The sequence below is a fragment of the Belonocnema kinseyi genome, chromosome 7, assembly GCF_010883055.1.
Source record: "Belonocnema kinseyi isolate 2016_QV_RU_SX_M_011 chromosome 7, B_treatae_v1, whole genome shotgun sequence".
NCBI lineage: Eukaryota > Metazoa > Arthropoda > Insecta > Hymenoptera > Cynipidae > Belonocnema > Belonocnema kinseyi.
The window spans coordinates 10678203-10702559 of NC_046663.1; the positions used below are offsets into that span (position 1 = coordinate 10678203).

General features: G+C 23.0%; 1 protein-coding gene across 2 annotated transcripts in view; it reads right to left on the bottom strand.

Annotated features, from left to right (window-relative positions):
• Positions 1 to 23979, bottom strand: part of LOC117176115 (codanin-1) — an 88393-nt gene extending 64414 nt beyond the window's left edge. Inside the window, exons 1-4 of one of the 2 annotated variants that reach the window (XM_033366172.1) lie at positions 23703 to 23979; positions 20325 to 20413; positions 14096 to 15183; positions 5675 to 6563 (exon numbers count right to left, since the gene is read on the bottom strand). In XM_033366172.1, coding sequence (XP_033222063.1) covers positions 5675 to 6563; positions 14096 to 15183; positions 20325 to 20413; positions 23703 to 23789 — 2153 coding nt within the window. In that variant the 5' untranslated portion in view covers positions 23790 to 23979. The remainder of the gene's footprint in view (positions 1 to 5674; positions 6564 to 14095; positions 15184 to 20324; positions 20414 to 23702) is intronic. The other variant, XM_033366173.1, reaches the window with a different exon arrangement.
• Between the last annotated feature and the right edge of the window lie 378 nt (positions 23980 to 24357).

A 24357-nucleotide genomic window follows, 5' to 3' on the forward strand; every position in this document is an offset into this window, starting at 1 on the left:
TTTATAAAAAAAGTTATTAAGTTATTTCTTAACAAAAAAATTTAATTTTCAACTGAAAATAAGGAATTTTCAACCAACAAGATGAATCTCCAATTAATAAAATTATTTTTCAAACAAAAATTAAATTTACAACTAAAAACGATCGATTTTCAATCAAAAATAAAACTAGTTCAATGTTAAAGAAATAAAATAAAATTTGGACACATTAGTTTAACTTCTAACTAAAAAATATGACTTTTTAACAAAATAGTGGAATTTTCAACAAATTATTTAGATTTTCAACTAAATAGAAGAATTTTCTACCAAAATAATATAATTTTCAATTGAAAAAGATGAATCTTCAACAACAACAAAAGTCGAATTTTCAAGCGAAAGTCAATTTATTATTAAAAAAACTTTAACTTTTACCCCGTAAAAATTAATTTTTAATAAATTCATTCATTTTTAAACAAACAATAGAACTTTCAACTAAAAATAAGAAATTTTCAACCAAAACAATGAATCTTCAACTAACGCAATGATTTTTTTTAACAAATTAGATGAATTTTCAACTAAGAAGATAATTTTCTACCAAAACAGATGAATTTTCAACAAATTATTTACATTATCAGCCAACTAGTAAAGTTTTATACCAAAATAATAGAATTGTCAATTCAAAAAGATTAATCTTAATAAAAAAAAACTAAAATTTACAAGCCAAAATCAATTTTTTTCACAAGAAAGTTTGATTTTCAATTAAAAAGAAATTGAATAAAAAAGTTCATTTTCAACCAAATAGTTAAATTTTAAACTAAAAACAAGCAGTTATCGAAAAAAAGATGAATCTCCAACCAATAAAATGACTTTTCAACAAAGTAGTTGAATTTTTAGCTTAGAAGATATTTCTAAACCAAAAAAAAAGATAAATTTTTAACAAAATATATAAATTTTTAACAAAATATATAAATTTTTAAACAAAAAATCTTCCACTAAAAAAAAAAAAAATTTGTAACCAAATACATGAATTTTCAACTAAAAAGATAAATTTTCAACCAAAAATAAAATACTTAAATTTTCCATAAAAAAAGAAACGAATTTTCAACAAGATAGTTGTTTTTTAGATCTTGAAAATTATTTTTTATTCAAAAATAGAAGAATTAATTTTTCAGTTAATACAATCAATTTAAAAAAATGAATTCTTCACAAAATAATTTAATTTTAAAACCAAAGGATGAATTAAATATCAAACAAGACAGTTTGAATCAAATATTGGAAAAATATAAATATAAAAATATAGAAAACAATTTTTCAACAAAATTAATTAGTTTTCAACTAAAAAAATTAATCTTCGAGCAAAAATGGAATAGTTACATCTTCATATAAAAATCAATTTTCAACTAAAAATAAACGAATTTTTAGCCGAAAAAATTAATTTTTAATCATAGTGATGAATTTTCAAACAAAAATATGATTTTTTGACAAAAACAGTTTAATTTGTAACCCAAAAGATACATTTTCTATATAAAAAACGCATTTTTAACTAAATATTTTTTTTCAACCAAAGAAATGAATTCTTAACCAAAAATAGAATTGTTAAATTTTCTACCAAACAGAATATTTTTTGACGAAAAAGATAAAATTTCTATCGGAAAAAGTAAATTATCCACAAAAAATAGAATAGTTAAAGTAAATTTTCAACGAAAAATAAAATACTTGAATTTTTCACCCAAAAAAGAAACGAATTTTCAATAAAACAGTTAAATTTTCAAACACAGAAACTAATTTTTACCCAAAAATATGAAGATATTCTCCCACAAAATTCTAATTTTGAATAAATTACAAGAATACTAAAATAATATTTGAATTTTCTACTTAAGAAGATAGACTTTCAACTAAACAGGTACGATTAAAATTTTCAGTTAAAACAATAACATAATATTTAAAAAATTATTCAAATTTTGAGGAAAAAAAAGCTTTTCAACTAAAACGTCAAAGAAAATCGGGATATTTGATATTTCAACTGAAAAGGATTTAAATTTTATTCCAAAAATAGTTTAATTCAACTAAAAATTATTAATTTTAAACAAAATAGTTTGAATCCTGAACCAAAAGAGATTAATTTTTAATGAAATGGTTGCGACTTTCAACCACAATAATTCAAGAACTGGAACTATAGTTTTTCGAAAATTCCCTAACTCTATCAGGTTTTCCCTGACATTCCTTGACATTAAATTCTCTTAAATCGGGGTGACTTAAACGTCCTTCGAAAGCTTCAAAGTTTTATTATAAAATCTTGAGAAATCTAGAAGTCGTTTAAAATTTAAAATTATTTTGGAAATTTTTACGGAACTTCTAAATATCTGTCAAAATGAATTGAATTTTTTCTCCAATTTTCAGGAAATCCTGCAAATTTTAGAAAATTTCTTTACAATTTGGATGTATAAATAACAATTGAACATTTATTATTTGAAGGCGAAATTTGAGTAATTTTAAGAGATATGTAGAAGTTCTGAAAAGATTCAAACTTAATGTAAAACTTGAAATGATAGCATAATAAAAAACAAACTGCAGATTTTCGCAGATTTTAAACAAAGAAATTAGATTCTTTTCAAGAATTGTGAAAGCCTTCAAAAGAATAAAAACATTTTCTGAAGATTCCTAGGAAAATTAAAAATAATTTTTCATTTTCAAAAAATATTTTAAGAGAATATTTAAAAAGTTTTTCAAAGATTTAAACAAAATTTTCAAAATAAATTCTAGAAGACTTTAAGAAAACTTTCTAAAATTTGCATAATAATTTTTAGGCATTTTAAAACTCCTAAATATCTCTTAAAATTACTAAAAAAAATTCTACGAATGTTCATTTGTTAATTATACATCAAAATTTTAAAATTTTACTTACAAATGAAGCATTTTTCAAATACAACAATTAAAATTGTAAAGTTCAAAGTTGGAACGCTCTTCGAAACTTTAAAGATTCCAGGTTTTCTATGACAAACAATTCAGCCAAAGATTATTTACTGTTAAATATTTGGTTTCTATTTACTTGCCTTAAATAAAAATTCAAATATTGCTAAATATTTAATAATGAATTTTTTTAATTAAAAATTTTTTATTGAATGGGTTAAAAATTAAATATTTTAGACTGAAACAATATTTCAAATTTAATAAAATCCTTTAATTAAGAATATATTATTACGTAGTTATTTTTAAGTTGAAAATAGTTTATAAACAATTAGTCAAACGTTCACATTTGTTTAATTTTAACCAAAGAAGTGAATTTTTAACAAAAAAATACAATAGTTATATTTTCCACGAAGCAAAACATTTTTTATCGAAGAAAATTACATTTCTATCGAAAAAAGTGAATTTTCCACAAAAAATAGAATCGTTAAAGTGAATTTTCAACTAAAATGATCAATCTGAAACTAAAAAAATATATATAATTTCTAATCAAATACACGAATTTTCAACTAAGAAAATAAATTTTCGACCAAAAAATAAAATACTTAAATTTTCGATCCAAAAAAGAAATGAATTTTCAATCAAATAATTAAATTTTCAAACAATGTCAAACAATTCAGTTAAAGATTCTTTACTTTGAAACATTTGGTTCCAATTCACTTGTCTTAAATAAAAATTCAAATATTGCTAAATATTCAATAATATTTCATCTTTTTTTTAATAAAAAATTTCAAATTGAATATTTTAGACTGAAATAATATTTTAAATCTAATAAAATCCTTGAATGAAGAATATATTATTATGAAGTTATTTTTAATTTGAAAATAGTTTATAAACTTTGAGTTTCAGAAAATCTTAAATTCTTGAATTTGATTCTTAAATTTATGTATTTATTAAATAAAAATGTTTTTTATCTCAAATTTTCAACATCAAAGGCTTTTATTTTTTATTTGTTCCAGTCTTTAAGAAAGCATTTTAAAATTCTTTAAATTAAAAATTGTAAGTTTTGAAATCAAAATTTTTAATGTAAAATGTTTAAAGTAAAAAAATTGTGAATTACGCATTGTAATCTAAATAATAGCATAATTGAAAAACATAAAAATTCAACTAATTATTTAAAAGCGTTTGAAATCGAACGTGGACAGATTTTTTTCTACAAATTTGTCAAATTCCCGGTAAAAAAAAATGCATGTCATTTCCCGGGTTTTCCCGGTCACAAAAACTTCCCGGTCCAGCGACTACCCTGTTATACTGAAATAATAAAATTCTTAACCAAATAAATTAATTTTTAACGAAATGATTAAATTTTCATACCGAAAATATTAATTTTCAATAAAATAGGATATTTATACCAAAATAGTTAACTTTCTAACAAAATAAATACATTTTCTATCATACAATTGAATTTCCTAATATTTTTAAACCAAAAGACGAATTTTCAACAACAAAAATGAAGAAGTTTCAACAAAAATGTTAATTTTCCACCAAATTTGGACTTTTCCATAAAAATAGTTAAATTTTTAACTATTTAAATGAATTTTAAAGCAAACAGTTAAATTTTCATTCAGAAAATATTAGTTTTTAACAAACATGTAATAAAAGTTACTTTTATTAAAATAAAAACAATTGTTAAGAATTAAAAATCAAATTTTTAATATTAATTTTAATTAAAAAAATTAATTAAAATTAAAAATCAGAACGACTAAGATTATTCATAAAAACTTAAGTTAAAAAGAACTCGGCATTATTTAATGTAAGACTTTTCAGTCACATTTTTTAAACAGCTATATTTTAAATTTAAAAAATTTGAAATTTTTTTACCGGCTGAAATTAATTTTCAAGCCAAAAGGACGAATTTTTAACAAAAAAGTTACTTTTTAATCGACTTTGGACTTTCAACCGAAATAGTTCAATTTTTAACAAAATACGTAAATTTTCAACTAAATGGTTTAATTTTTATACCGAAAATATTAATTATCAACAAGAAATATTTTCAAGTTGAAAATAGTTTATAAAGATTCAGTCACACGCTGACATTTGTTAAATGAAAAAAACTTTCAAATTGAAACCGTTTAAGTTTTAACGTTAGAATCAGAAAATTCTTAAATTTCCAACTGGTTTAAAATCGTTTTGTCAAATCGTTTTTGATAACTTTTTATTACTTAAAGTACATATAAATTAAACAAAATTTATATATTGAATAAAAATGTTTTTTATCCAAAACTTTCAACATCAAAGGCTTTTATTTTTTATTTCTTCAAGTCTTTAAGAAAGCATTTTAAAATTCTTTGAATTAAACATGTAAGCTTAGAAATAAAAATTTTCAATGGAAAATTTTTAAAGTAGCTAAATAATAGCATAATTGAAAAACATAAAAATTCAACTAATTATATAAAAACTGTTGAAATCGAACCTGGACAAATTTTTCTTCTAGAAATTTGTAAAATTCTCGGTAAAAAAAAATTCACTGTCATTTCCCGATTTCCCGAGCATTCACGAACTCTATTCTAAACAAAAAATATAAAAGTAGATTTTTTAATAAAAAATAATGAACTTTTAACCAAAAACAGTTATATTTCCTTATTGCGCTCTATTAATTGTTCGATTTTAAGCACAAAAAAACAACATAAAGTTACTTAGAAACAGTAGAAATTAGAGGAATTATTTAAAAAAAAAAAAAAAACAAGAAAAGGGAATATGAGAAAGAATCTAAAATCTATATTTCTCATACCTCAGATTGAACGGCTTGTTCGTACGATTCAGTTCGCCAAGTTTCAAGTGGTACAACTTTTCCAAATAATCCTTTAACTCTGGCAGAAATGCAGCAATATTCACATTTTCCGAAAGTAATTTCAGCGTAACTCTGTCCAGTGACTTCAGCAAACTTTTCTGTTCGTTTAAAACCCGCGTCGAAAAATAAACACTATTGTGCGGAGTGCCCAGAGGCAGATCATCATTTTTTAAACTCGTTTTCAAATGCACAGCAGTGTCTTCTTCATCAGGAATTTTATCCAACAACTTGGATTTATCCAAGGACAATTCTTTCAGTTTCTCATCAGTTTCTAGCAACAACTTACTATTTTCAGCGGATTGGACAAGAAAATCGTTTTCCTTATCATCATCGCTGAGAATTGCACATCCAAGATCTTTGTCCAAATCCTCGGATTTATCCAGCTTAATGCAGTTTGCATGGGGATCTTTAATTGCAGATTTTCCTGGACTTTGAAGCAAATATTGAGAAGTAATGAGCGAAACGATGAAATAGAGTTCAGTCATTGGATTAGAAATTAAATTGTGGTCGATGAAGGCGCTGTACAAGTATACCAAGGAATTTAATACTTCTATTCGATCAACCATTGCTATGGATGGCACGACAATTGATTTTGTGAAAACGGGCTTTCTTGCTGTTTTCAATAATATTTTAATTGGGACGTCGAGGTCGCCAATTTTATTGTCAACTGCGCCTTCCGGTTTCTTCTGCCTCTCCAATCTCAACAAGTCTCTTTCCGCCTCGAAGGAAATTTTATCCGAGGGTTGGTCCGTGGATTGGACTTCTGAGAAATGCGGATTAGTTGCTACGGGCCGTTTAACTACGCCAAAAACTGCATTCTCTTTATTTCCTGGCGGGTAAATATATTTTTAAAAAAACATTTTTATATCAGATGGAGAATTTTTAAAAAATGATTTCAATTTACCATAGGGTACTTTTTGTCACGATAAAATATTTTCTTTTCTTAATAAAATAGAATAGTTTAATTTTCTGTTAAAAATCTAATTCCTCTCATCAAAAAATGGATTCCGGTTTTTAAATTAAATTCCCGGCCAAGTCACTGGCCTGGTGATATTTAGGAAAAAGTAAAAAAAACACGGAACTTCTGGATGCTTAATTTTCTATGAAAAAAGCGAATTTTCAACAAACTTCATAAATTTTCAAACAAATATTTGAATTTTGAAGTAAAAAATGCCAATTTTCAGACAAATAGTTAAAATTTCATTTTTAAAAATATCAATTTTTTATTTAAGATCGAAAAAAAATCTATTTTATTATGAAATATTTTTATGCTAAAAAAGCATGAAAGAAATTTACAGTTAAAAAACAAAAATCTCTTAAAAATTGAATTCTTCACACGAAAAAACGCATTTTCAGAAAAATAGTTAAATTATATACTGTAAGTTAAATTTTTCGAAAAAAATGATTTTCAACAAAGTAGTTACAATTGCAAACAGAGATAAATTTACAATTAGAATGATGAATCTTCAATAAAAAAAATCATTTTTAATAAATGAGTAACTTTTAACCAAGTAGTTGAATTTTTAAATACTCACCTAAAAAAAATGTCAACAAAAAAACTAAATTAAAAAAAAAATAGTTACATTTCTAAACAAAATGAAGAATATTTAACTTCTAAATTTACCAAAATTATTTACATAATGAAAACTTGAATTTAACTTCTATCAGGCGTGAATTTCCGGTTTTTTAATTAAATCCCCGGCTAAGTCGCCAACCTGGTGATATTTCGAAAACATTCAACAAACAGGGAACTTCTGAATGATTCATTTTCTATGAAAAAGGCGAATTTTCAACAAAGTTCATAAATTTTCAAACAAATATTTGAATTTTTAAGTAAAAAATTCCAATTTTCAGACAAATAGTTAAAATTTCAATTTAAAAAATATGAATTTTTTATTTAAGATCGAACAAAAATCTATTTTATTATGAAATATTTTTATGCTAAAAAAGCATGAACGAAATTTATAATTCAAAAACAGAAATCTCTTAAAAATTGAATTGTTCACCCAAAAAAAACGTATTTTCAGACAAATAGTTTAATTATCTACTGGAAGTTAAATTTGTAGAAAAAAAATATATATTTTCAACAAAGTAGTTACACTTTCAACCAGCGATAAATTTGCAATTAAAATGATGAACCTTCAATAAAAAAATTAATTTGTAATAAATTTGTTTAACTTTTAACCAATTAGTTGTCTTTTTAAATATTTTCCTACAAAATAACTTTCCACAAAAATACTAACTTAAAAAAAAATAGTTACATTTTCAAACAAAATGATGAATTTTCAATTAAAAATTGAAATCTCTAAATCAAAAAGTTGAATTTTAAACCAGAAAGATGGATTTTAATTTAAAATTATGCATTTTTAAATTAACTGTTTGACCAACGAGCTGCATTTTTAATCAAAAAAATAAATTTCTACTAAAAAAAGAATGATTTTTCAGGTAGAAAAAAAATTATTTTCCCAAAAAAAAAATAACTACATTTTGAGTGAAAAAATCCATGTTCAAACAAGGAGATACATTTTTATTTAAAATTGTGGAATATTCAATTGGAATGAGTTAAATTTTCAGTTAAAAAATTACTTTAGGAAAAATAACTAAGAACATAAAATAATAATGTTCAAAAAATTAATTACATTTGCAAACAAAGTGATTAATTTTTAACTAAAATTGTAAAACCTAAACTGAAATAGATGAATTTTAAAACAGAAATATAAATTTTTTAACTCAAATTATAAATCTTTAACTAGAATAATTGAATTTTCAATCAGCAAGACAAATTTTCAACCAAGAAGAATAATTTTTACCAAAAAAGACGAATTTTTAACCAAAAGATTATTTTTCCGCCAAAAAAGACTCCTGTCATAAATTAGAATAGTTAGAATGTCAGAAAAATAAATTTTTAACAAAAAGAACTAATTTTCAACAAAATAAAAAAATATTTTTTCAATCTATTATCAACCGAAAAAAAATTCTCGACAAAATAATTCAATTTTAAATCCAAGCGATGAATTTTCTACAAAAAAAAAGAATTTCAATAAAATATATAGATTTTCAACTAAGATAAATTTACAAAAAAAATATAGAATAGTTCAATTTGTCATTAGAAAAGTAAATTTTAAACAAAAAAAAAACGAGTTTTCAGCAACATTAATTTTCAACTAAAATATAGTTTTTTTCTACTAAAAAGAAAGGAATAATGAAATAATAAAGAATGAAACCCAATAATGAAATTTTCAGCCTAAAAGATGAGTTTTCTATCAGCAAGAAAGACCAATTTTTAACTAAATTGTTCTTTTTTCAACCAATAAAACGAATTCTTAACGAAAAATTGAATAGTTAAATTTTCTACAAATAAAATAATTAAAGTTTCACTCAGTAAAATAAGTTTTCAACCGAAAAAGAAACGAATTTGCAACAAAATATTTACATTTTTTAACAAAGAAATGAATTTTTTAACCTAAAAGATAAAGTTTCAACAAATGCGAATACTCTTCTACCAAAAAGGAGACGAATTTTCAACACATAGTTAAATTTTCACATAAAACCGAGAAATTCTCAAAAAAAAAGAAGTTAAATTTTCAGTACAAAAATTAATTTTCAATAAAATTACATTCTCAACGAAAGAGTATAATTTCCAACAAAGAAGATCAAATTTGAAATTTTAACTTAAGATAAATTTTGAACCAAACATGTACAAGGTAAATTTGCCATCAAAATAATTAATATCCAACGAAAAAACATAATTTTCAACAAAATAATTAAATTTTGAACAACAACAAAATTTTTTCAACTAGAATGATCAATTATCAGCCAAATAAATCAATTTTGAAGAAAGCAGTTCCACTTACAAGTAAATATAGTTGTATTTTCAATTAAAGAAAATAAATTCCTGACGAAAAACGTGATATTTGATATTTCAACCAAAAAAGACAATAATATTGTGGAAATATTCGATATTATACAGATTTTATTTGAAAAGGTTAATTATAAGTTTCGAAGGTTATAAAATATTTCGAAAAAGAATCTGAAAGATTTTAAAACATTTTTTTTTGATAAAATTTTCTTTGAATTGTAGAAGTTTCAATAGTCTTAAAAAAATAGAAAATAATTGAAATCTTGAGAAAATTCGGAAAAATTTAAAACGAAATGTACATTTATGAAGATTTCGAACAAAAAATTAGAAGTCTTTTAGGAATCTTCAAAGGCTTTAAGAGAACAATAAAATTGTCTCCAGATTCGTGGTTAAATTCCAAATGATTTCTTTATTTTGAAAAAGGGATTCTATAAGAAAATTTAATCAGAATTATGAAATTACAAAAAAAATCTGTTACGCTTAATGAATATTTAAAAAGTAATTAAACAATTCCAAGTTAATTTCAAACTTCCGAAAAATTTCATTTTTTTTTTTTAATTGAAGATTGTTGAAGATTTTGAAAAAGGAAGCTGAATTAAAATTAAGAAAGGTTTCAAGAGAATGAAAAATTTTCTTTAAATTCCCAGAAAAATGTTTAATGATTTTTTATTTAAAAAAATTAACTTTAAGAAAAATTCTAAAATTGTTAAAAGACATTTAGAACGTTAAGATATCTCAAAAAGATTGTTTAAAAAATGGTTAATTTAAAAATTACAAAATTTTTAAGCTAAATGTAGATTTTTTACAATTTTGTAAAAAAGAAGCTTTTTATGAATTCAGAAAGGTTATGACAGAATCAAACAATATTCTATAGATTGTTACGAAAATGTAAAGTTATTTTCTGAAAGATTAAAAAAAATTTTTTTCATTTTTTTTAAATTGTAGTTTACAAAATTTTCATATTTAAAAAAATGAACTAAAATTATACATTGTAAACAAATTTAATTAATTTTAATGAATTCATTCAAAAATTTGCTTTTGGTCATAACTATTTTCATCACATTTAGCTTAAGATTTGCAACTATTATTTAATATTTAGCCTCAATATTTTATGGTTTATTTTATTCATTAAAAGATTCTCTGGAAAACTCATTAGCATGTTTTTATTTTTAAAAACACTTTTATTTAGGGATTATAAAATCGTTATTTTTTTAAACAAACCTTTTTATAAATAATATTTGTTAAATAAAAATATAAGCGCTACAGCATTACAGTGAAATAATTGCAACTTGGCCTAAATAGAAAAACATTAAACTCTAAATGGTTATTGAAAAATAAAGAAAACCCGAAACATTTTTTTTTAAAGTTCACCTCGAGTTCATTTCCAAAATTAGTTATAATTAACATTAGCATATTTTATTTTTATTTTAAAAAACATTTTTAGCAAGGTTCATTTTTTGAACTTGAAATAACATAGATAATAATAATAAATAAAAATAAATTTAACAGTAAATACACATAATTTATTTCTTAAAATATTTGAAAATCTCAATGAATTCAAATTATTAAATAAATAAAAAACATTATTATGTATTAGATTATATAATATAATATAAAATATTATAAAATGTAGACTATTTTCTTTTCGGATATTTAAAAATTACACAAATAATTATATGTCTAATTTAATTGCAGGTGAATAATAATTTGTTGTGGTTAGTAGGAATGCACTGGTATGTACGCCTAAAAGAATGTTTATAATATTAAAATTATAAACATTAATATATTTACATATTAATATATTTTTTAAAAAACTAATAAATTTTCAATGGAAATTATGAATATTTAAATAAAATCAGTGAATTAACAACCAAGAGGATAAATTTTTAACAAAAATGATTAATTGTGAACGAAAAAAATAGTTTTTACATTTAAAAAACAACGAATATTCAACCAAAAAAGATAATTTTATTACCAAAAAATCTAATAGTTTGTTAGTTAACAAAAAATAAATGTTCAACCCAAGAGATGAATATTAAAATGATATTATGGAATATTCGATTCGAATTTCGGTTTGAAACAAAATAATTTTCAACGAAAAAAAAAACGAAATTGAAAAAAATAATAACCTTTTTAAAGTGCTAAATTTTCAACTAAAATAGAGAATATTTAACTAGAATAATTACATTTTTCACCAAAAAGATTAATTTTCAACCAAGAGTACTTTCCACCAAAAAAAATTCAAAAAGAAACAAGCGACTTTTCAATAAAAAATTAAATAGTAAGATTTTTAGTTAAAAAATTTTTATTTTCAACCAAAAGATGAATTTTAAACAAAAATGATGAAATATTTTATTAGAATGGTTACATCTCCAGTTGAAAAAAACTGGTGAACAAAAAAAAATTTTTTTAAAGTTACTGTTTTAAACAAAGTAACTAATTTTCTAAAAAAATTATGAATATTTAAATATAATTGTTTTTAAAAAAGTTTAATTTCTACACAAAGAACCAAAAATGATCATTTTTCAAACAAAAAGTTAAATATTCAACTAAGAAAATTAATTTCTAACAAATAAAAAAATGAAATTCTAAACAACAAATATATTTTTTTAACCAAAACTTAAATAGTTAAATTTCTAGTAAAAAACTTAATGTTCAAACTAAGAGATGAATTTAAAAATGAAATTATGGAATATTCAATTGCAAAAGTTACATTTTCAGTTACAAAAATAATAATTTTGAAAGACAATTCAAAAAAATAATTACTTTTTCAAACAAGCTAAAGAATTTCCAACGAAAATTATGAATATTTAAATAAAATAATTGAATTTACAACAAAGAAGATAAATTTTCAACAAAAATGATTCATTTTTACATAAAAAAAAACGAATTTTCAACCAAAAAAAGATCATTTTATAACCAAAAAATGGAATAGTTTTTTAGTTGAGAAAAAATTAATGTGCAACCAAAGGGATGAATTTTAAAATGATGTTATGGAATATTCCATTCCAATTTCAGTCTGAAACAAAATAATTTTCAAATAAAAAAAAGGAAATTGAAAAAAATATTTACCGTTTCAAACAAAGTGCTGAATTTTCAACTAAAATGGAGAATATTTAACCAGAATAATTAAATTTTTTACCAAAAAGAATAATTTTCAACGAAGATTAATTTAAAAAAAAGAATTAAAAAAGAAACAAACGATTTTTCAATCAAAAATTGAATCGTACGATTTTTAGTTAAAAAATTTTTATTTTCAAGCAAAGAGATGAATTTTAAACAAAAATGATAAAATATTTGATTGGAATAGTTACATTTTCAGTTGGAAAAATTGTTAAACAAAACAACAACAAAATTTAAATAGTTACTTTTTTAAACAATTGACTAATTTTTAACAAAAATTATGAATATTTAAATATAAATGTTTAAACAAAAAGTTTAATTTCTACACAAACATCCAAAAATGATCATTTATCAACCACATAGTTGAATATTCAACTAAGAAAATTAATTTCTAACAAATAAAAAAACGAAATTTCAAACAAAAAATCTATTTTTTTAACCAAAACTTAAATAGTTAAATTTCTAGTAAAAAAATTAATGTTCAAACTAAGAGATGAATTTAAAAATTAAATTAATGAATATTCAATTGCAAAAGTAACATTTTCAGTTCCAAAAATAATAATTTTAACAAATTACTTTTAAAAATAATTAATTTTTCAAACAAACTAATGAATTTTCAACGGAAATTATGAATATTTAACCAAAATAATTGAATTTACAACCAAGAAGATGAATTTTCAACAAAAATGATTCATTTTCAACGAAAAAAAAAAAAACCCAAAAAAGACCATTTTATAACCAAAAAATGGAATAGTTTTTTAGTTAACAAAAAATTAATGCGCAACCAAAGAAATGAATTTGAACATGATATTATGGAATATTCCACTTGAATTTCAGTTTGAAACAAAATAATTTTCAACCAAAAAAAAATGAAATTGAAAAATATATTTACCTTTTCAAACGAAGTGCTAAATTTTCAACTAAAATGGAGAATATTTAACTAGAATAATTACATTTTTTACCAAAAAGATTAATTTTCAACGAAGAGTAATCTCCACCAAAAAAATTCGAAAAGAAACAAACGATTTTTCAATCAAAAATTAAATAGTAAGATTTTTAGTTAAACAATTTTTATTTTCAACCAAAGACATGAATTTTAAACAAAAATGATGAAATATTTGATTAGAATCGTTAGATTTCCAGTTGAAAAAAAACTGTTAAAAAAAAAATTGTTTAAAGTTACTTTTTTAAACAAAGTGACTAATTTGTTACAAAAGTGATTCTTACGATTTTCGCAAATTATTTTTAATTTAAAAGATTAAAAGACCACCCTCGTAAACCTTTCAGAAAAATTCACTAAACAGGGAATCTTACGAATATGAAAAATAAAAATAAAAAAAGACTTAGCGTAAATGGAAACAAGCTATAATTAATTTTACCTTTGTCATCAGAAATTTCCAACTTTGTCGGCTTGATTCTTCTCCTTTTCTCAAAACTCTGTCCCACTTCAGGAAAGCTTTCATCAGTCAAAAAAGGTGTCAATTTAGAAACTGCCTCGTCTTCTCTGCTGTGCCTTAAAACCGGTGTCTTCTGATTACTTTTTTTGCCGCTCTTCTTCGAAGAACGTGTGTCAATAGTTATAAAATCGGCAAGACTCAGATTTTGTCTCGAGGAAGATTTCACACTTTTTTGCGAAGAATTCATCGATTGTTCCGGAGTACTGTGCTGAAAGTTGCTATTTTTTCTAGCATGTTTTTCCGACGATTTGTTGTGTAATTTCTGCGATTTTTTTGGTTTCTCCGTCATACTCTGACTATACAACGGGGAAATAGGATTCTGACTTCGATTCAGTAACAACGGAGAGCTAGAAAGCTGTAGATCACTTTTAACAGAACTTCCGGAAGTGTGTGAAGAATTTTCGGTACACTCAGATTGATTGCAATTTTGAGACAAAAAAGAGGCACTCAAACTGCTAGATTGATCTCTCGTTAAAGTTGGAAAAGAATTATTAGAAGGTGATAAAGTCCTGTTAGAATCTGTTAAAACAATGTCAACGCTTCTATTGTTGGGACTTGTTATATTGAAAGATCGAACTGAATCGAATTCAACCTTCAACGACAAATTATTTTCTCTCTGCTGACGAGGATCGCTAAAAATTTTCGAATCATTACTTTTAGAAAAATTAAGATTACTTTTGCTCAAATTAGCGGATGTCATGGGTACGCTCTGGAGGGAAATCCTTTTTTTAATCACTGGTGTAGAAGTATTTACTTTCGAAGTCGCAAAAACGTCATTTACAAACTGTCGGCTTTCATTATTCCGATGTTCGAAAACTTCCATGTTTTCTCGACCATCAGAGCCAATTTTCACAGCTCTTCCAGATCTATCAACATTTTCGCTTTTTAACGAATCTTTTTGATGAGATTTGTCAATTTTATTTGGCTCGGTGATAATTACACCGTCCGTTGTACAGAGAGCTAATGTCTTTTTAGAAGGAGTCTGTTTCACGTTCGCAGCTTGCTGAGCGCTAAGGTAAATAAATCAAAGTTTGATGCTAACGACATTAAAATGGAAATTATAAACGTAATTAGTGAGAAAAATTATTCAAGATAGAAAATTAATGCCTTAAATATAAAATGACAAATATATAGTAAATGAAGAAAAGGGTGTCTACTAATTTTCGTCCACCAAATTTCTGGGTTTTTCTCATTGTACTCAAAATAAATGTGCAGTTTCACGAGTTTATTATAAATAACGATTTTTTTCAGTTTCTAGGGATTTAATTAATATGTTTAACCCTCAAACGGTACACTGGTGCGAATTCGCACCGTCGTTTTTGAAAAGTTGGTAGCAAGGTTTCAGTTGATCTTCCCAAGATAGAAGGAAAAGAAAATCGAATTAGTGCGAATCAGCACCTGTGTACCTTTTATGTGTAGTAAAGTGTTGCAAGCTGGAATTTCTAAATATTAGTCTGAAGTAAAGGAGTTTCGTTCGTTTATTGAATGTAAGTATGTTTATGTACATTTATTTGTTACTTATCGATTTTTCATAATAATTTCCAATAAATTTTGCAAAAATGTGATTTCTTCCATCAGATTCATGGGAATAACGTTGAAAAGAGTGTTAAGTATTCATAACTGTGAATCATGCATTTGAGATACCCTAACTTTGACCTAACGGGAAAAATACTAGATTCACATTCTCGGCATAAATAATATTTTTCACGATTCTGTGTTCCTTTAACTGCAAAATGCCGCAAAGTTTAATTAATTTGAATAAAATACGAAGAAATGGCGAATTTTTTCTAAAAAAACGATTTTTCAAAAAAGGCCGCTTTATTTATAACGAATTATCATTAGGAAAATTAATGATTATCCAAATTTCTATAGAACCATCAGGTTCAGCAGGAAATTTCATACAAAAAACATGTGGCTAACATTTTTCTAGTCTCAATTTTCTATTTTATATACGAAGTTGAAAATGTGAAAGCCAGATTCGCACCAGTGTACCTTTAATCGGGGCCAGAAAGGAGTGTACCGTTTGAGGGTTAATTCAGAAAGCTTTAACAAATTACATTACAAGATTTTGAAACAAATTTTTAATTTATCTTATAGTTAAATTTAGTGAATATTTCGATAAAATTAATGGAGGTGCTACATTAAATTCAGTTAATATCGCTTGAAATTCATAAATTTTCAAGTTTTAGTTAAGAAAATTCATATCCCACCGAAAAAAAATTGGACCAAAGTGATAAATTTTCAACTAAAATGTTGAATCTTTAACTGCAATAGAAGAATTTTGAAACAAAGAGTTTAATTTTCATACAAATAGTTTCATTTACAACCAAAAAGTCGAATTTTCAAACAAGAAGATTAATTTTTGAACAAAAAGGATAATGTTCTACCAAAATATAATTTTTTTTTTAAATTCATAAATTTTGCAAGGAATAGTTGAATTATTACAACCAAAATAAAGAAAAGCAATTTTCAACCTAAAAAGATAATTTTCCAATCAAAAATTTTATAGTTAAACTTTTCGTTCAAAAAAATATTAATATTTAACAAAAGAGATTAATTTTAAACAAAAATGATAAATGTTTAAACAAAAAGATTGATTTCTACACAAAAAAACAAAAGTGATCATTTTTTAACCAAAAAGTTGAATATTCAACTAAACAAATTAATTTCTAGCAAATAAAAAAACGAAACTCCAACCAAAAAATTTTTTTTAACCAAAACGTCAATAGTTACATTTTTAGTTAAAAATTAATGTTCAAACTAAGAGATGAATTTTAAAATGAAATTAAGTCATATTCAATTGCGAAAGTTACATTTTGAGTTATAAAAATAATAATTTTAAAAAACTGATTAAAAAAATAGTTACTTTTTCAAACGAACTAATACATTTTTTAACGGAAATGATCCATATTTAACTAAAATAATTGAATTTACAAACAAGAAGATAAATTTTCAACGAAAAGAAATTATTTTTTACATAAAACAAACGAATTTTCAACAAAAAAAGAGATAATTTTATTACCAAAAAATTGAATAGTTTGTTAGTTAACAAAAAATAAATGTTCAACCAAAGAGATGAATTTTAAAATGATATTATGGAATATTTCATTCAAATTTCAGTTTGAAACAAAATAATTTTCAACGAAAATTTAACTAGAACAATTGAATTTTTAACAAAAAATATTAATTTTCAACGAAAAGTAATTTCTACAAACAAAATTTCATCAAAAAAATTTTTTAAATCAAAAGTTGAAGTTAGATTTTTAATTTGAAAAAATTTATTTTCAACCAAAGAGATGAATTTTAAATAAAAATGATGATATATTTGATTAGAATGGTTACATTTTCACTTGAAAAAAAAACTTGTAAACAAGAAAAAACAATTTTTTAAATAGTTACTTTTTTAAACCAAAGTGAAAAATTTTCTAGAAAAATTATGAATATTTAACTCTAAATATTTATACAAAAAGATTATTTTTCAACCAAAAACTTAAATATTCAACTAACAAAATTAATTTCTAACAAGTAAAGAAACGAAATTCCAACAAAAAACATATTTTTTAACCATAACTTAAATAGTTACATTTTTCGTTAAAAAATTAATCTTCAAACTAAGAGATGAATTTTAAAATGAAATTGTGGAATATTCAATTGCAAAAGTTACATTTTCAGTTACAAAAACAATTACTTTTTCCAACAAAATAATTAACTTTCAACGGAAATTATGAATATTTAACTAAAATAATTGAATTTACAACCAAGAAGATCAATTTTAAACGAAAAGAAATTATTTTTTACATAAAACAAACGAATTTTCAACAAAAAAAAAAATAATTTTATTACCAAAAAATTGAATATTTCGTTAGGTAGCAAAAAATAAATGTTCGACCAAAGAGATGAATTTGAAAATGATATTATGGAATATACCATTCGAATTTCAGTTTGAAACAAAATAATTTTCAACCAAAAGAAAAAAACGAAATTGAAAAAAAAGTTACCTTTTTAAACAAAGTGATAAATTTTCAACTAAAATGGAGAATGTTTAACTCCATAATTAAATTTTTCACCAAAAAGATTAATTTTCAACGAAGATTAATTTCTACAACAAAAAAATCAAAAAGAAATAAACAATTTTGCAATCAAAAATTGAATAGTAAAATTTTTAGTTTACAAAATTTTATTTTCAACCAAAGAGATGAATTTTAAACAAAAATGATGAAATATTTGATTAAAATAGTTACATTTCCAGTTGGAAAAACTTTTTAAACAAAACAAAACAAAAATTTAAATAGTTACTTTTTTAAACAAAGTGACTAATTTTCAACAAAAATTATGAATATTTGATTATAAATTTTTAAACAAAAAGATTAACTTGTAGAAAAAAAACAAAAATGATCATTTTTTAACCAAAAAGTTGAATATTTAACTAAACAAATTAATTTCTAGCAAATAAAAAAACGAAATTCGAACCAAAAAATATATTTTTTTAACCAAAACTTAAATAGTTACATTTTTAGCTGAAAATTAATGTTCAAATTAAGAGATGGATTTTAAAATGAAATTGTGGAATATCTAATTGCAAAAGTTACATTTTCAGTTACAAAAATGATAATTCAAAAAATCTTATTCAAATAATAGTTACTTTCTCAAACAAACTAATGAATTTTCAATTGAAATTATGAATATTTAACTAAAATAATTGAATTTACAACCAAAAAGATAAATTTTCAACAAAAATGATTAATTTTCAACGAAAAAAAATTTAATTTTTACATAAAAAAAAGATAATTTTATAACCAAAAATTGAATAGTTTTTTAGTTAACAAAAAATTAATGTACAACCAAAGAGATGAATTTTAAAATAAAATAATGGATTTATATTTTCCCAGGAATCTTAAAAAAAACTTTTTTCTTTTTTGAAACCTTTCAAAATTCTTGAAAAGCTTTAATTTTTTTGAAATTTACAAAAACTTAAACTTTTTTGAAATGTTAAATTATTTTCAATACTTTAAAAACTCCTAAATCCTCAAAATATCGTTTAAAATAATTTCAATTTTTCTTGAAATAAAAAAAGAATTGCTCAAGTTTTTCAACTTTACAAGTGTCTTTAAAAACTATTGATACCTTTTCTATTTTTTTAAATTCTGCATTATGCGAAATTTTTAAAATATTTTCTTAAAACTAATTTTTTTAAATTAAAAATCATTTAAAATTTTGCCATAATTCTTATGAAACTTTTTTTTCGTTCTCTTGTAACCTTTTAAAATGCTTAAAAAGCTTCTTTGACCTCTTAAAGTTACTCAAATTTGCTTCAAAATCTTCTACTTCATATTTATAGAAATTTTTCGAAATCTTTTTTAATTTTCTCTTAAAAATCATTTTTCAAAATAATAAATAATTTGAAATTTTCCCAGATTTTTCTTATTCTCTTAAAACCTTTTAAAAAGTTTAAAAAGCTTGTTGTTTCAAAATTTTCCAAAATCTACATATTGTTTGAAATGTTTTGGAATCTTCTCAAGACTAAAATTACCTTCGAATCTTATGAAAAATTCGAAAACTTCTAAATATCTTTTTATACAATTCAGTTTTCCTCAAATTTGGGTAAAATCCGGAAAAATTCTTTAAAAAAAGTCTTGAAATCTTCCAAATTCTTCCTCAATTCCCTGTCCTGAAGCAAAAATTATTGATAATTTTTCACGGAAATTCCCAGTGAAAAACTCAAAATTATATTTATTTACTGAAATTTTATGTTGCAATTCAGAATTATAATTGCTTGAGAAAATTCCCCGTTTCAAATCAGGATAGTAGTTCTTTACGCAATTAAGAAAAAAATATATATTTCTCAAAATTGTAATTCCTTACTAAATCCCGATCGCCGAATTACATTTCAAACATTTGTCGGTTTTTTTATTTAATTTCATATAATTTTTGCAATTTCTGATAAATTTCGTCAGATAGACACCCTGTGCTACAAATAAGTAAGATATTATATAATCGCAAATAAACTTTTTTTCAAATAAAATAAAATATTATTACATTGCGAGGAAAATATACAGTTTTTTATATATGCAATTTCATTATTATTAACCCCAACTAAAAATTTAACTAAATATAATATAAATAATTATTTTTTCTGGATATTTTTAATTACCTTGTAAATTCGTCCCTCAGGAAATTCAGGAAATAGGCTACGAATTCCGCTCGCGTCGAATTCTGATTTATATCCACCCAATTTAGCTTCTAAAAAAAGAAAATAACAAAAATTTCGTATTCCAAAAATTGAGAAAAAAAATAAATAAAAAAGAGGAAAAAGGCGACCTTAAAATCCTCTATTTTTTTCTCTCGTATTGTTTCTTTTTATTTTTTAAATCGCGACAAAACAATTAAATTAACAACAATTCAAAACTCATGAAGAAACCAGGAAGAAATAATAAAGGGGATTTAGAGGCTGCTTTCTTCTTTCTCCTCTTTTTTATTTTGGATTTTAAAAATTTTGAAAACTTAATTTCTTAAATTTTTAGACTACATTCAGATGAAGCAAAAAAATTGATAGTTGAAAAACGTTGTTTAAAAATAAATACGTTAGGGCGGTCCAAAAATCGCTTCCCTGCAAATTATTCCTTTTGTTGTTAACAATTCATTTTAAAAAAATGCTTATTTAATTTAAATTGCCTTTGTTAATTATTTTCCTTTGTAATATATCTATTAATTAATTTTTGGTGAAACACAATACCGGGTCACCATTTAAATAAAAGAAAACAAATGCTGGTCAATTTAATTAAAAAACTGGAGATTTTAAAGATGAAATTTTTTCATTTCAAGTTGGAAAAACAACTGAACTTGAAATTAAAGAACTCAGAGTACAAAAATATTGAATTTTTAACTTGTAAAATGAAGTTTATAAATTTTTTCATTCGAAAACTTTATTTAAAAATCCATTACATTGTTGTAAATTCATGCCTTTTTTTAAAAAAGCTGTCATCTTTATTTGAATCCAACTGTTTATGCTGTCAAATTAAAATCTTCTTTTTCGAAATAACAACTATTATATTTTTTCGTTAACAATTTAAGTACTTAGTTGAAAGTGAAACTATTTTGTCAAAAATTATTATTTTTTTTTTAGGGAATCCATCATTTTAAATTAAACCATTTTTTTAGGTTAAAAATTACCATTAAAGTTAAAAATTTATCTATTCCACATTTGTTTGAAAATTTATATTTTTTAGCAGAAACCGCATGTATTTTATTGAAAATAAATTTCTTTGATTAAAAAATTAACTTAAAAATTAGTTTTCTGATTAAAATGTAATTTTTGAACTGAAAATATAACTATCCCATTTTTGGTTGAAAATTTATATTTTTGGGATCAAAGTTCATGTATATTGTTGAAAATTGGTTTCCTTGGTAAGAAATTAATCTTAATGTTTGAAAATTCATCTTTTAGGTCAAAATTAAAGTATTTGGTACACAATTTTTTTTTTTAATTAAAGATTCATTATTATAGTTGAATTATAGTTGAAATTCACTTTTTTGTGTAAAAATTTAACTTATGTATTGAAAAGTATTTTTTTCACTGAAAAAATCATTTCTTTACCAAAAAATTTAAGTATACCGTGTTTCGTTGAAAATTCATACATTTTGTCGAATGATACGTTTTTTTTGGTATAATATTAATCTTCTAGGTAAAAAAGTCATCTTTTTCTTTCACAGATCATTTTTTGTGTGGAAAATTTATCTTTTTTAATTAAAAATTATTTTTTTGGGCTGAAAATTTATATTTTTTAGTTGAAAATGCATATATTTTGTTGAAAATTCGCTTCTTTGCTAAAAAGTGTATCTTTTTGTTTAAAAATTTAACTATTTTATTGAAAAGTATTTTTTTCACTAAAAAATAAATATTTTTAATAAAAAATTTAACTACACCATGTTTCGTTGAAAATTAAACTATATGGTTAAAAACTGCTGCATTTTGTTGAAGATTTTTCTTTTATGGCAGAATTTTAATCTTCGGGGGTAAAAAAATCATCTTTTTCGTTCACAATTTTTTTTTATTATTGAAAATTTAACTTCTATTTTGTCAAAAACGTGCTATATGGTTGCAAATTCTTATTTTTTGTTTAAAATATTATTTGAAAATTCGTCAATTTATATGAAAATTTAACTTTTGTTGAAAATGTGTCTTTTATGGTCGAAAATTAAATTTTTCAACTTTAAATACAACTGTTTCAATGCGGGTTCAAAATTTATTTTTTGTTTGAAAATCGCTTTTTTTGTTGATACAAATTTAACTATTTTATTGAAAATTCATGCATTTTGTTAAAAGTGAACCTTTTGCGTAGAAAATTAATCTGATTGGCTGAAAATGTATCATTTTTATTTGAATTTTTTTTTTTAACTTATAAATTTATTTATAAATCTAAGTACTTTGTTGAAAGTTGAACTTCTCTGTGAAAAATTCACTTTTTTACTTAAAAATTGAACTATTTTGTCAAAAATGCGCTATTTTTTATTAAAAATTAATTTTTTAACAAAAAATTTAACTACTTCGTGTTTCGTTTTATGTTTATCTTTTCAGTTGAAAATCTAACAATATGGTTTCGTTTAGAATTGAACTGTTTTGTTGAAAATTCGCACATCATGTTTGAAAATGATCTTTTACAACTTTGAATACAACTATTTCAATGTGAGTTAAAAAATTTTTTTGTTACAAATTTAGCTATTTTGTTAAAAATACACCTTTTTGGTGGAAAATTAATCTTATTGGTTGAAAATGTATCACTTTTAGTTGAAAATTTATCATTTTTAGTTAAAAAATATTTTTTTTGCTTGACAATCTTTTAATTTGGTTAAAAATCCAAGTATTTTGTTAAAAGTTAAACTTCTTTGTGGAAATTTAATTTTATCGCTGAAAATCTACATATTTTGTCAAAAATTTACTGTCCTTTTCAGAAGAAAATTAATATTATTTGTTAAAAATGTATCTTTTTTGTTGAATATTAATTTCTTTGGTTCAAAATTTAACCTCAAAGAAAAATTTATAACAATCAGGGAAAAGTAAGGGAATTTCGGAATTGGTATTTATCACGATATTTATAATAAATTAATAAAATAATAATGAAACGTAACCTATAATATAAAAGTAAAAAAGTAAATGAAGTAAAATAAAGATATCACATTAAATATTATATTATAATTATAAAGGAAAACTCTAAATTAAACTCAAATGAATCACTTCAGAATGTATAAGTTTAAAATGCTTTTTTAATTTGCACTATAAATATTAGTATTTTATTTTTGTTCCGCAAGAATTACAATATCAGAAAGATTAGACAGTTTACATAATAGTTCTAACTTTTAGTAAATAATTACGAATTAACGCAAATAACTTATTATTTGATTCCTGAAGCTTGAAAAAGTGAAAGTGTAGAAAAAAGAAATTGTTTTTTTATATCACGTGAAAAGTAACCTAAAAGACCAAGGTGCGAGTTTGAACTACGAACTGAATTGATTGTAATAAGAAATAAAATACCTGCTGGATATCCGTTGTTAACCATTTAATGACTTCTTCAGGTGGAATTTTTGAATTTAAAACGTTATTTAAAATTTCTTGAGCCATTTTGGCTCACTGATTTTCTAAAAACACTTATACACCGATCTTATTAAAAAGAGGGCATTCACAATAAAATATTGGACAGCAGAGAATTAATAATGGCCTAATTGTTTATTTACTGAACTGCATCCTTTCAGAACGCCGAAAACAAAAACGAAATAATGAAAACCATCATGAAATTATTACATCTTACAAACAGTCGCAATTACGAATTCACTGCGCACTTATTATTATTATTGGCTCATTCCAGGCAATATGGCGGACGTCGAGGCGGCTTTTTTAAATCCTCAGACGCCTGAGTTTGTCGATAAAGTGGAATAATTGTTGGGCTGCAGTTGTACATATGTATATTTATTTATTTACTAACAAAAAATGAATATAATAATATAATTGAAAAGTTCCCGAAAAATAAAATTCCCGATTCTCAGGTATCAGGGAGAGAGAGAGCATCGTGGTTTCGTTGCTGTTCCTGCCTGCTCATCCCCAATAATGTAAAATTCCCGAATAATAAAATTCCTGAACGATATGCAATGCCTGAATAATAAGATTCATGAATAATAACATTTCCAATATG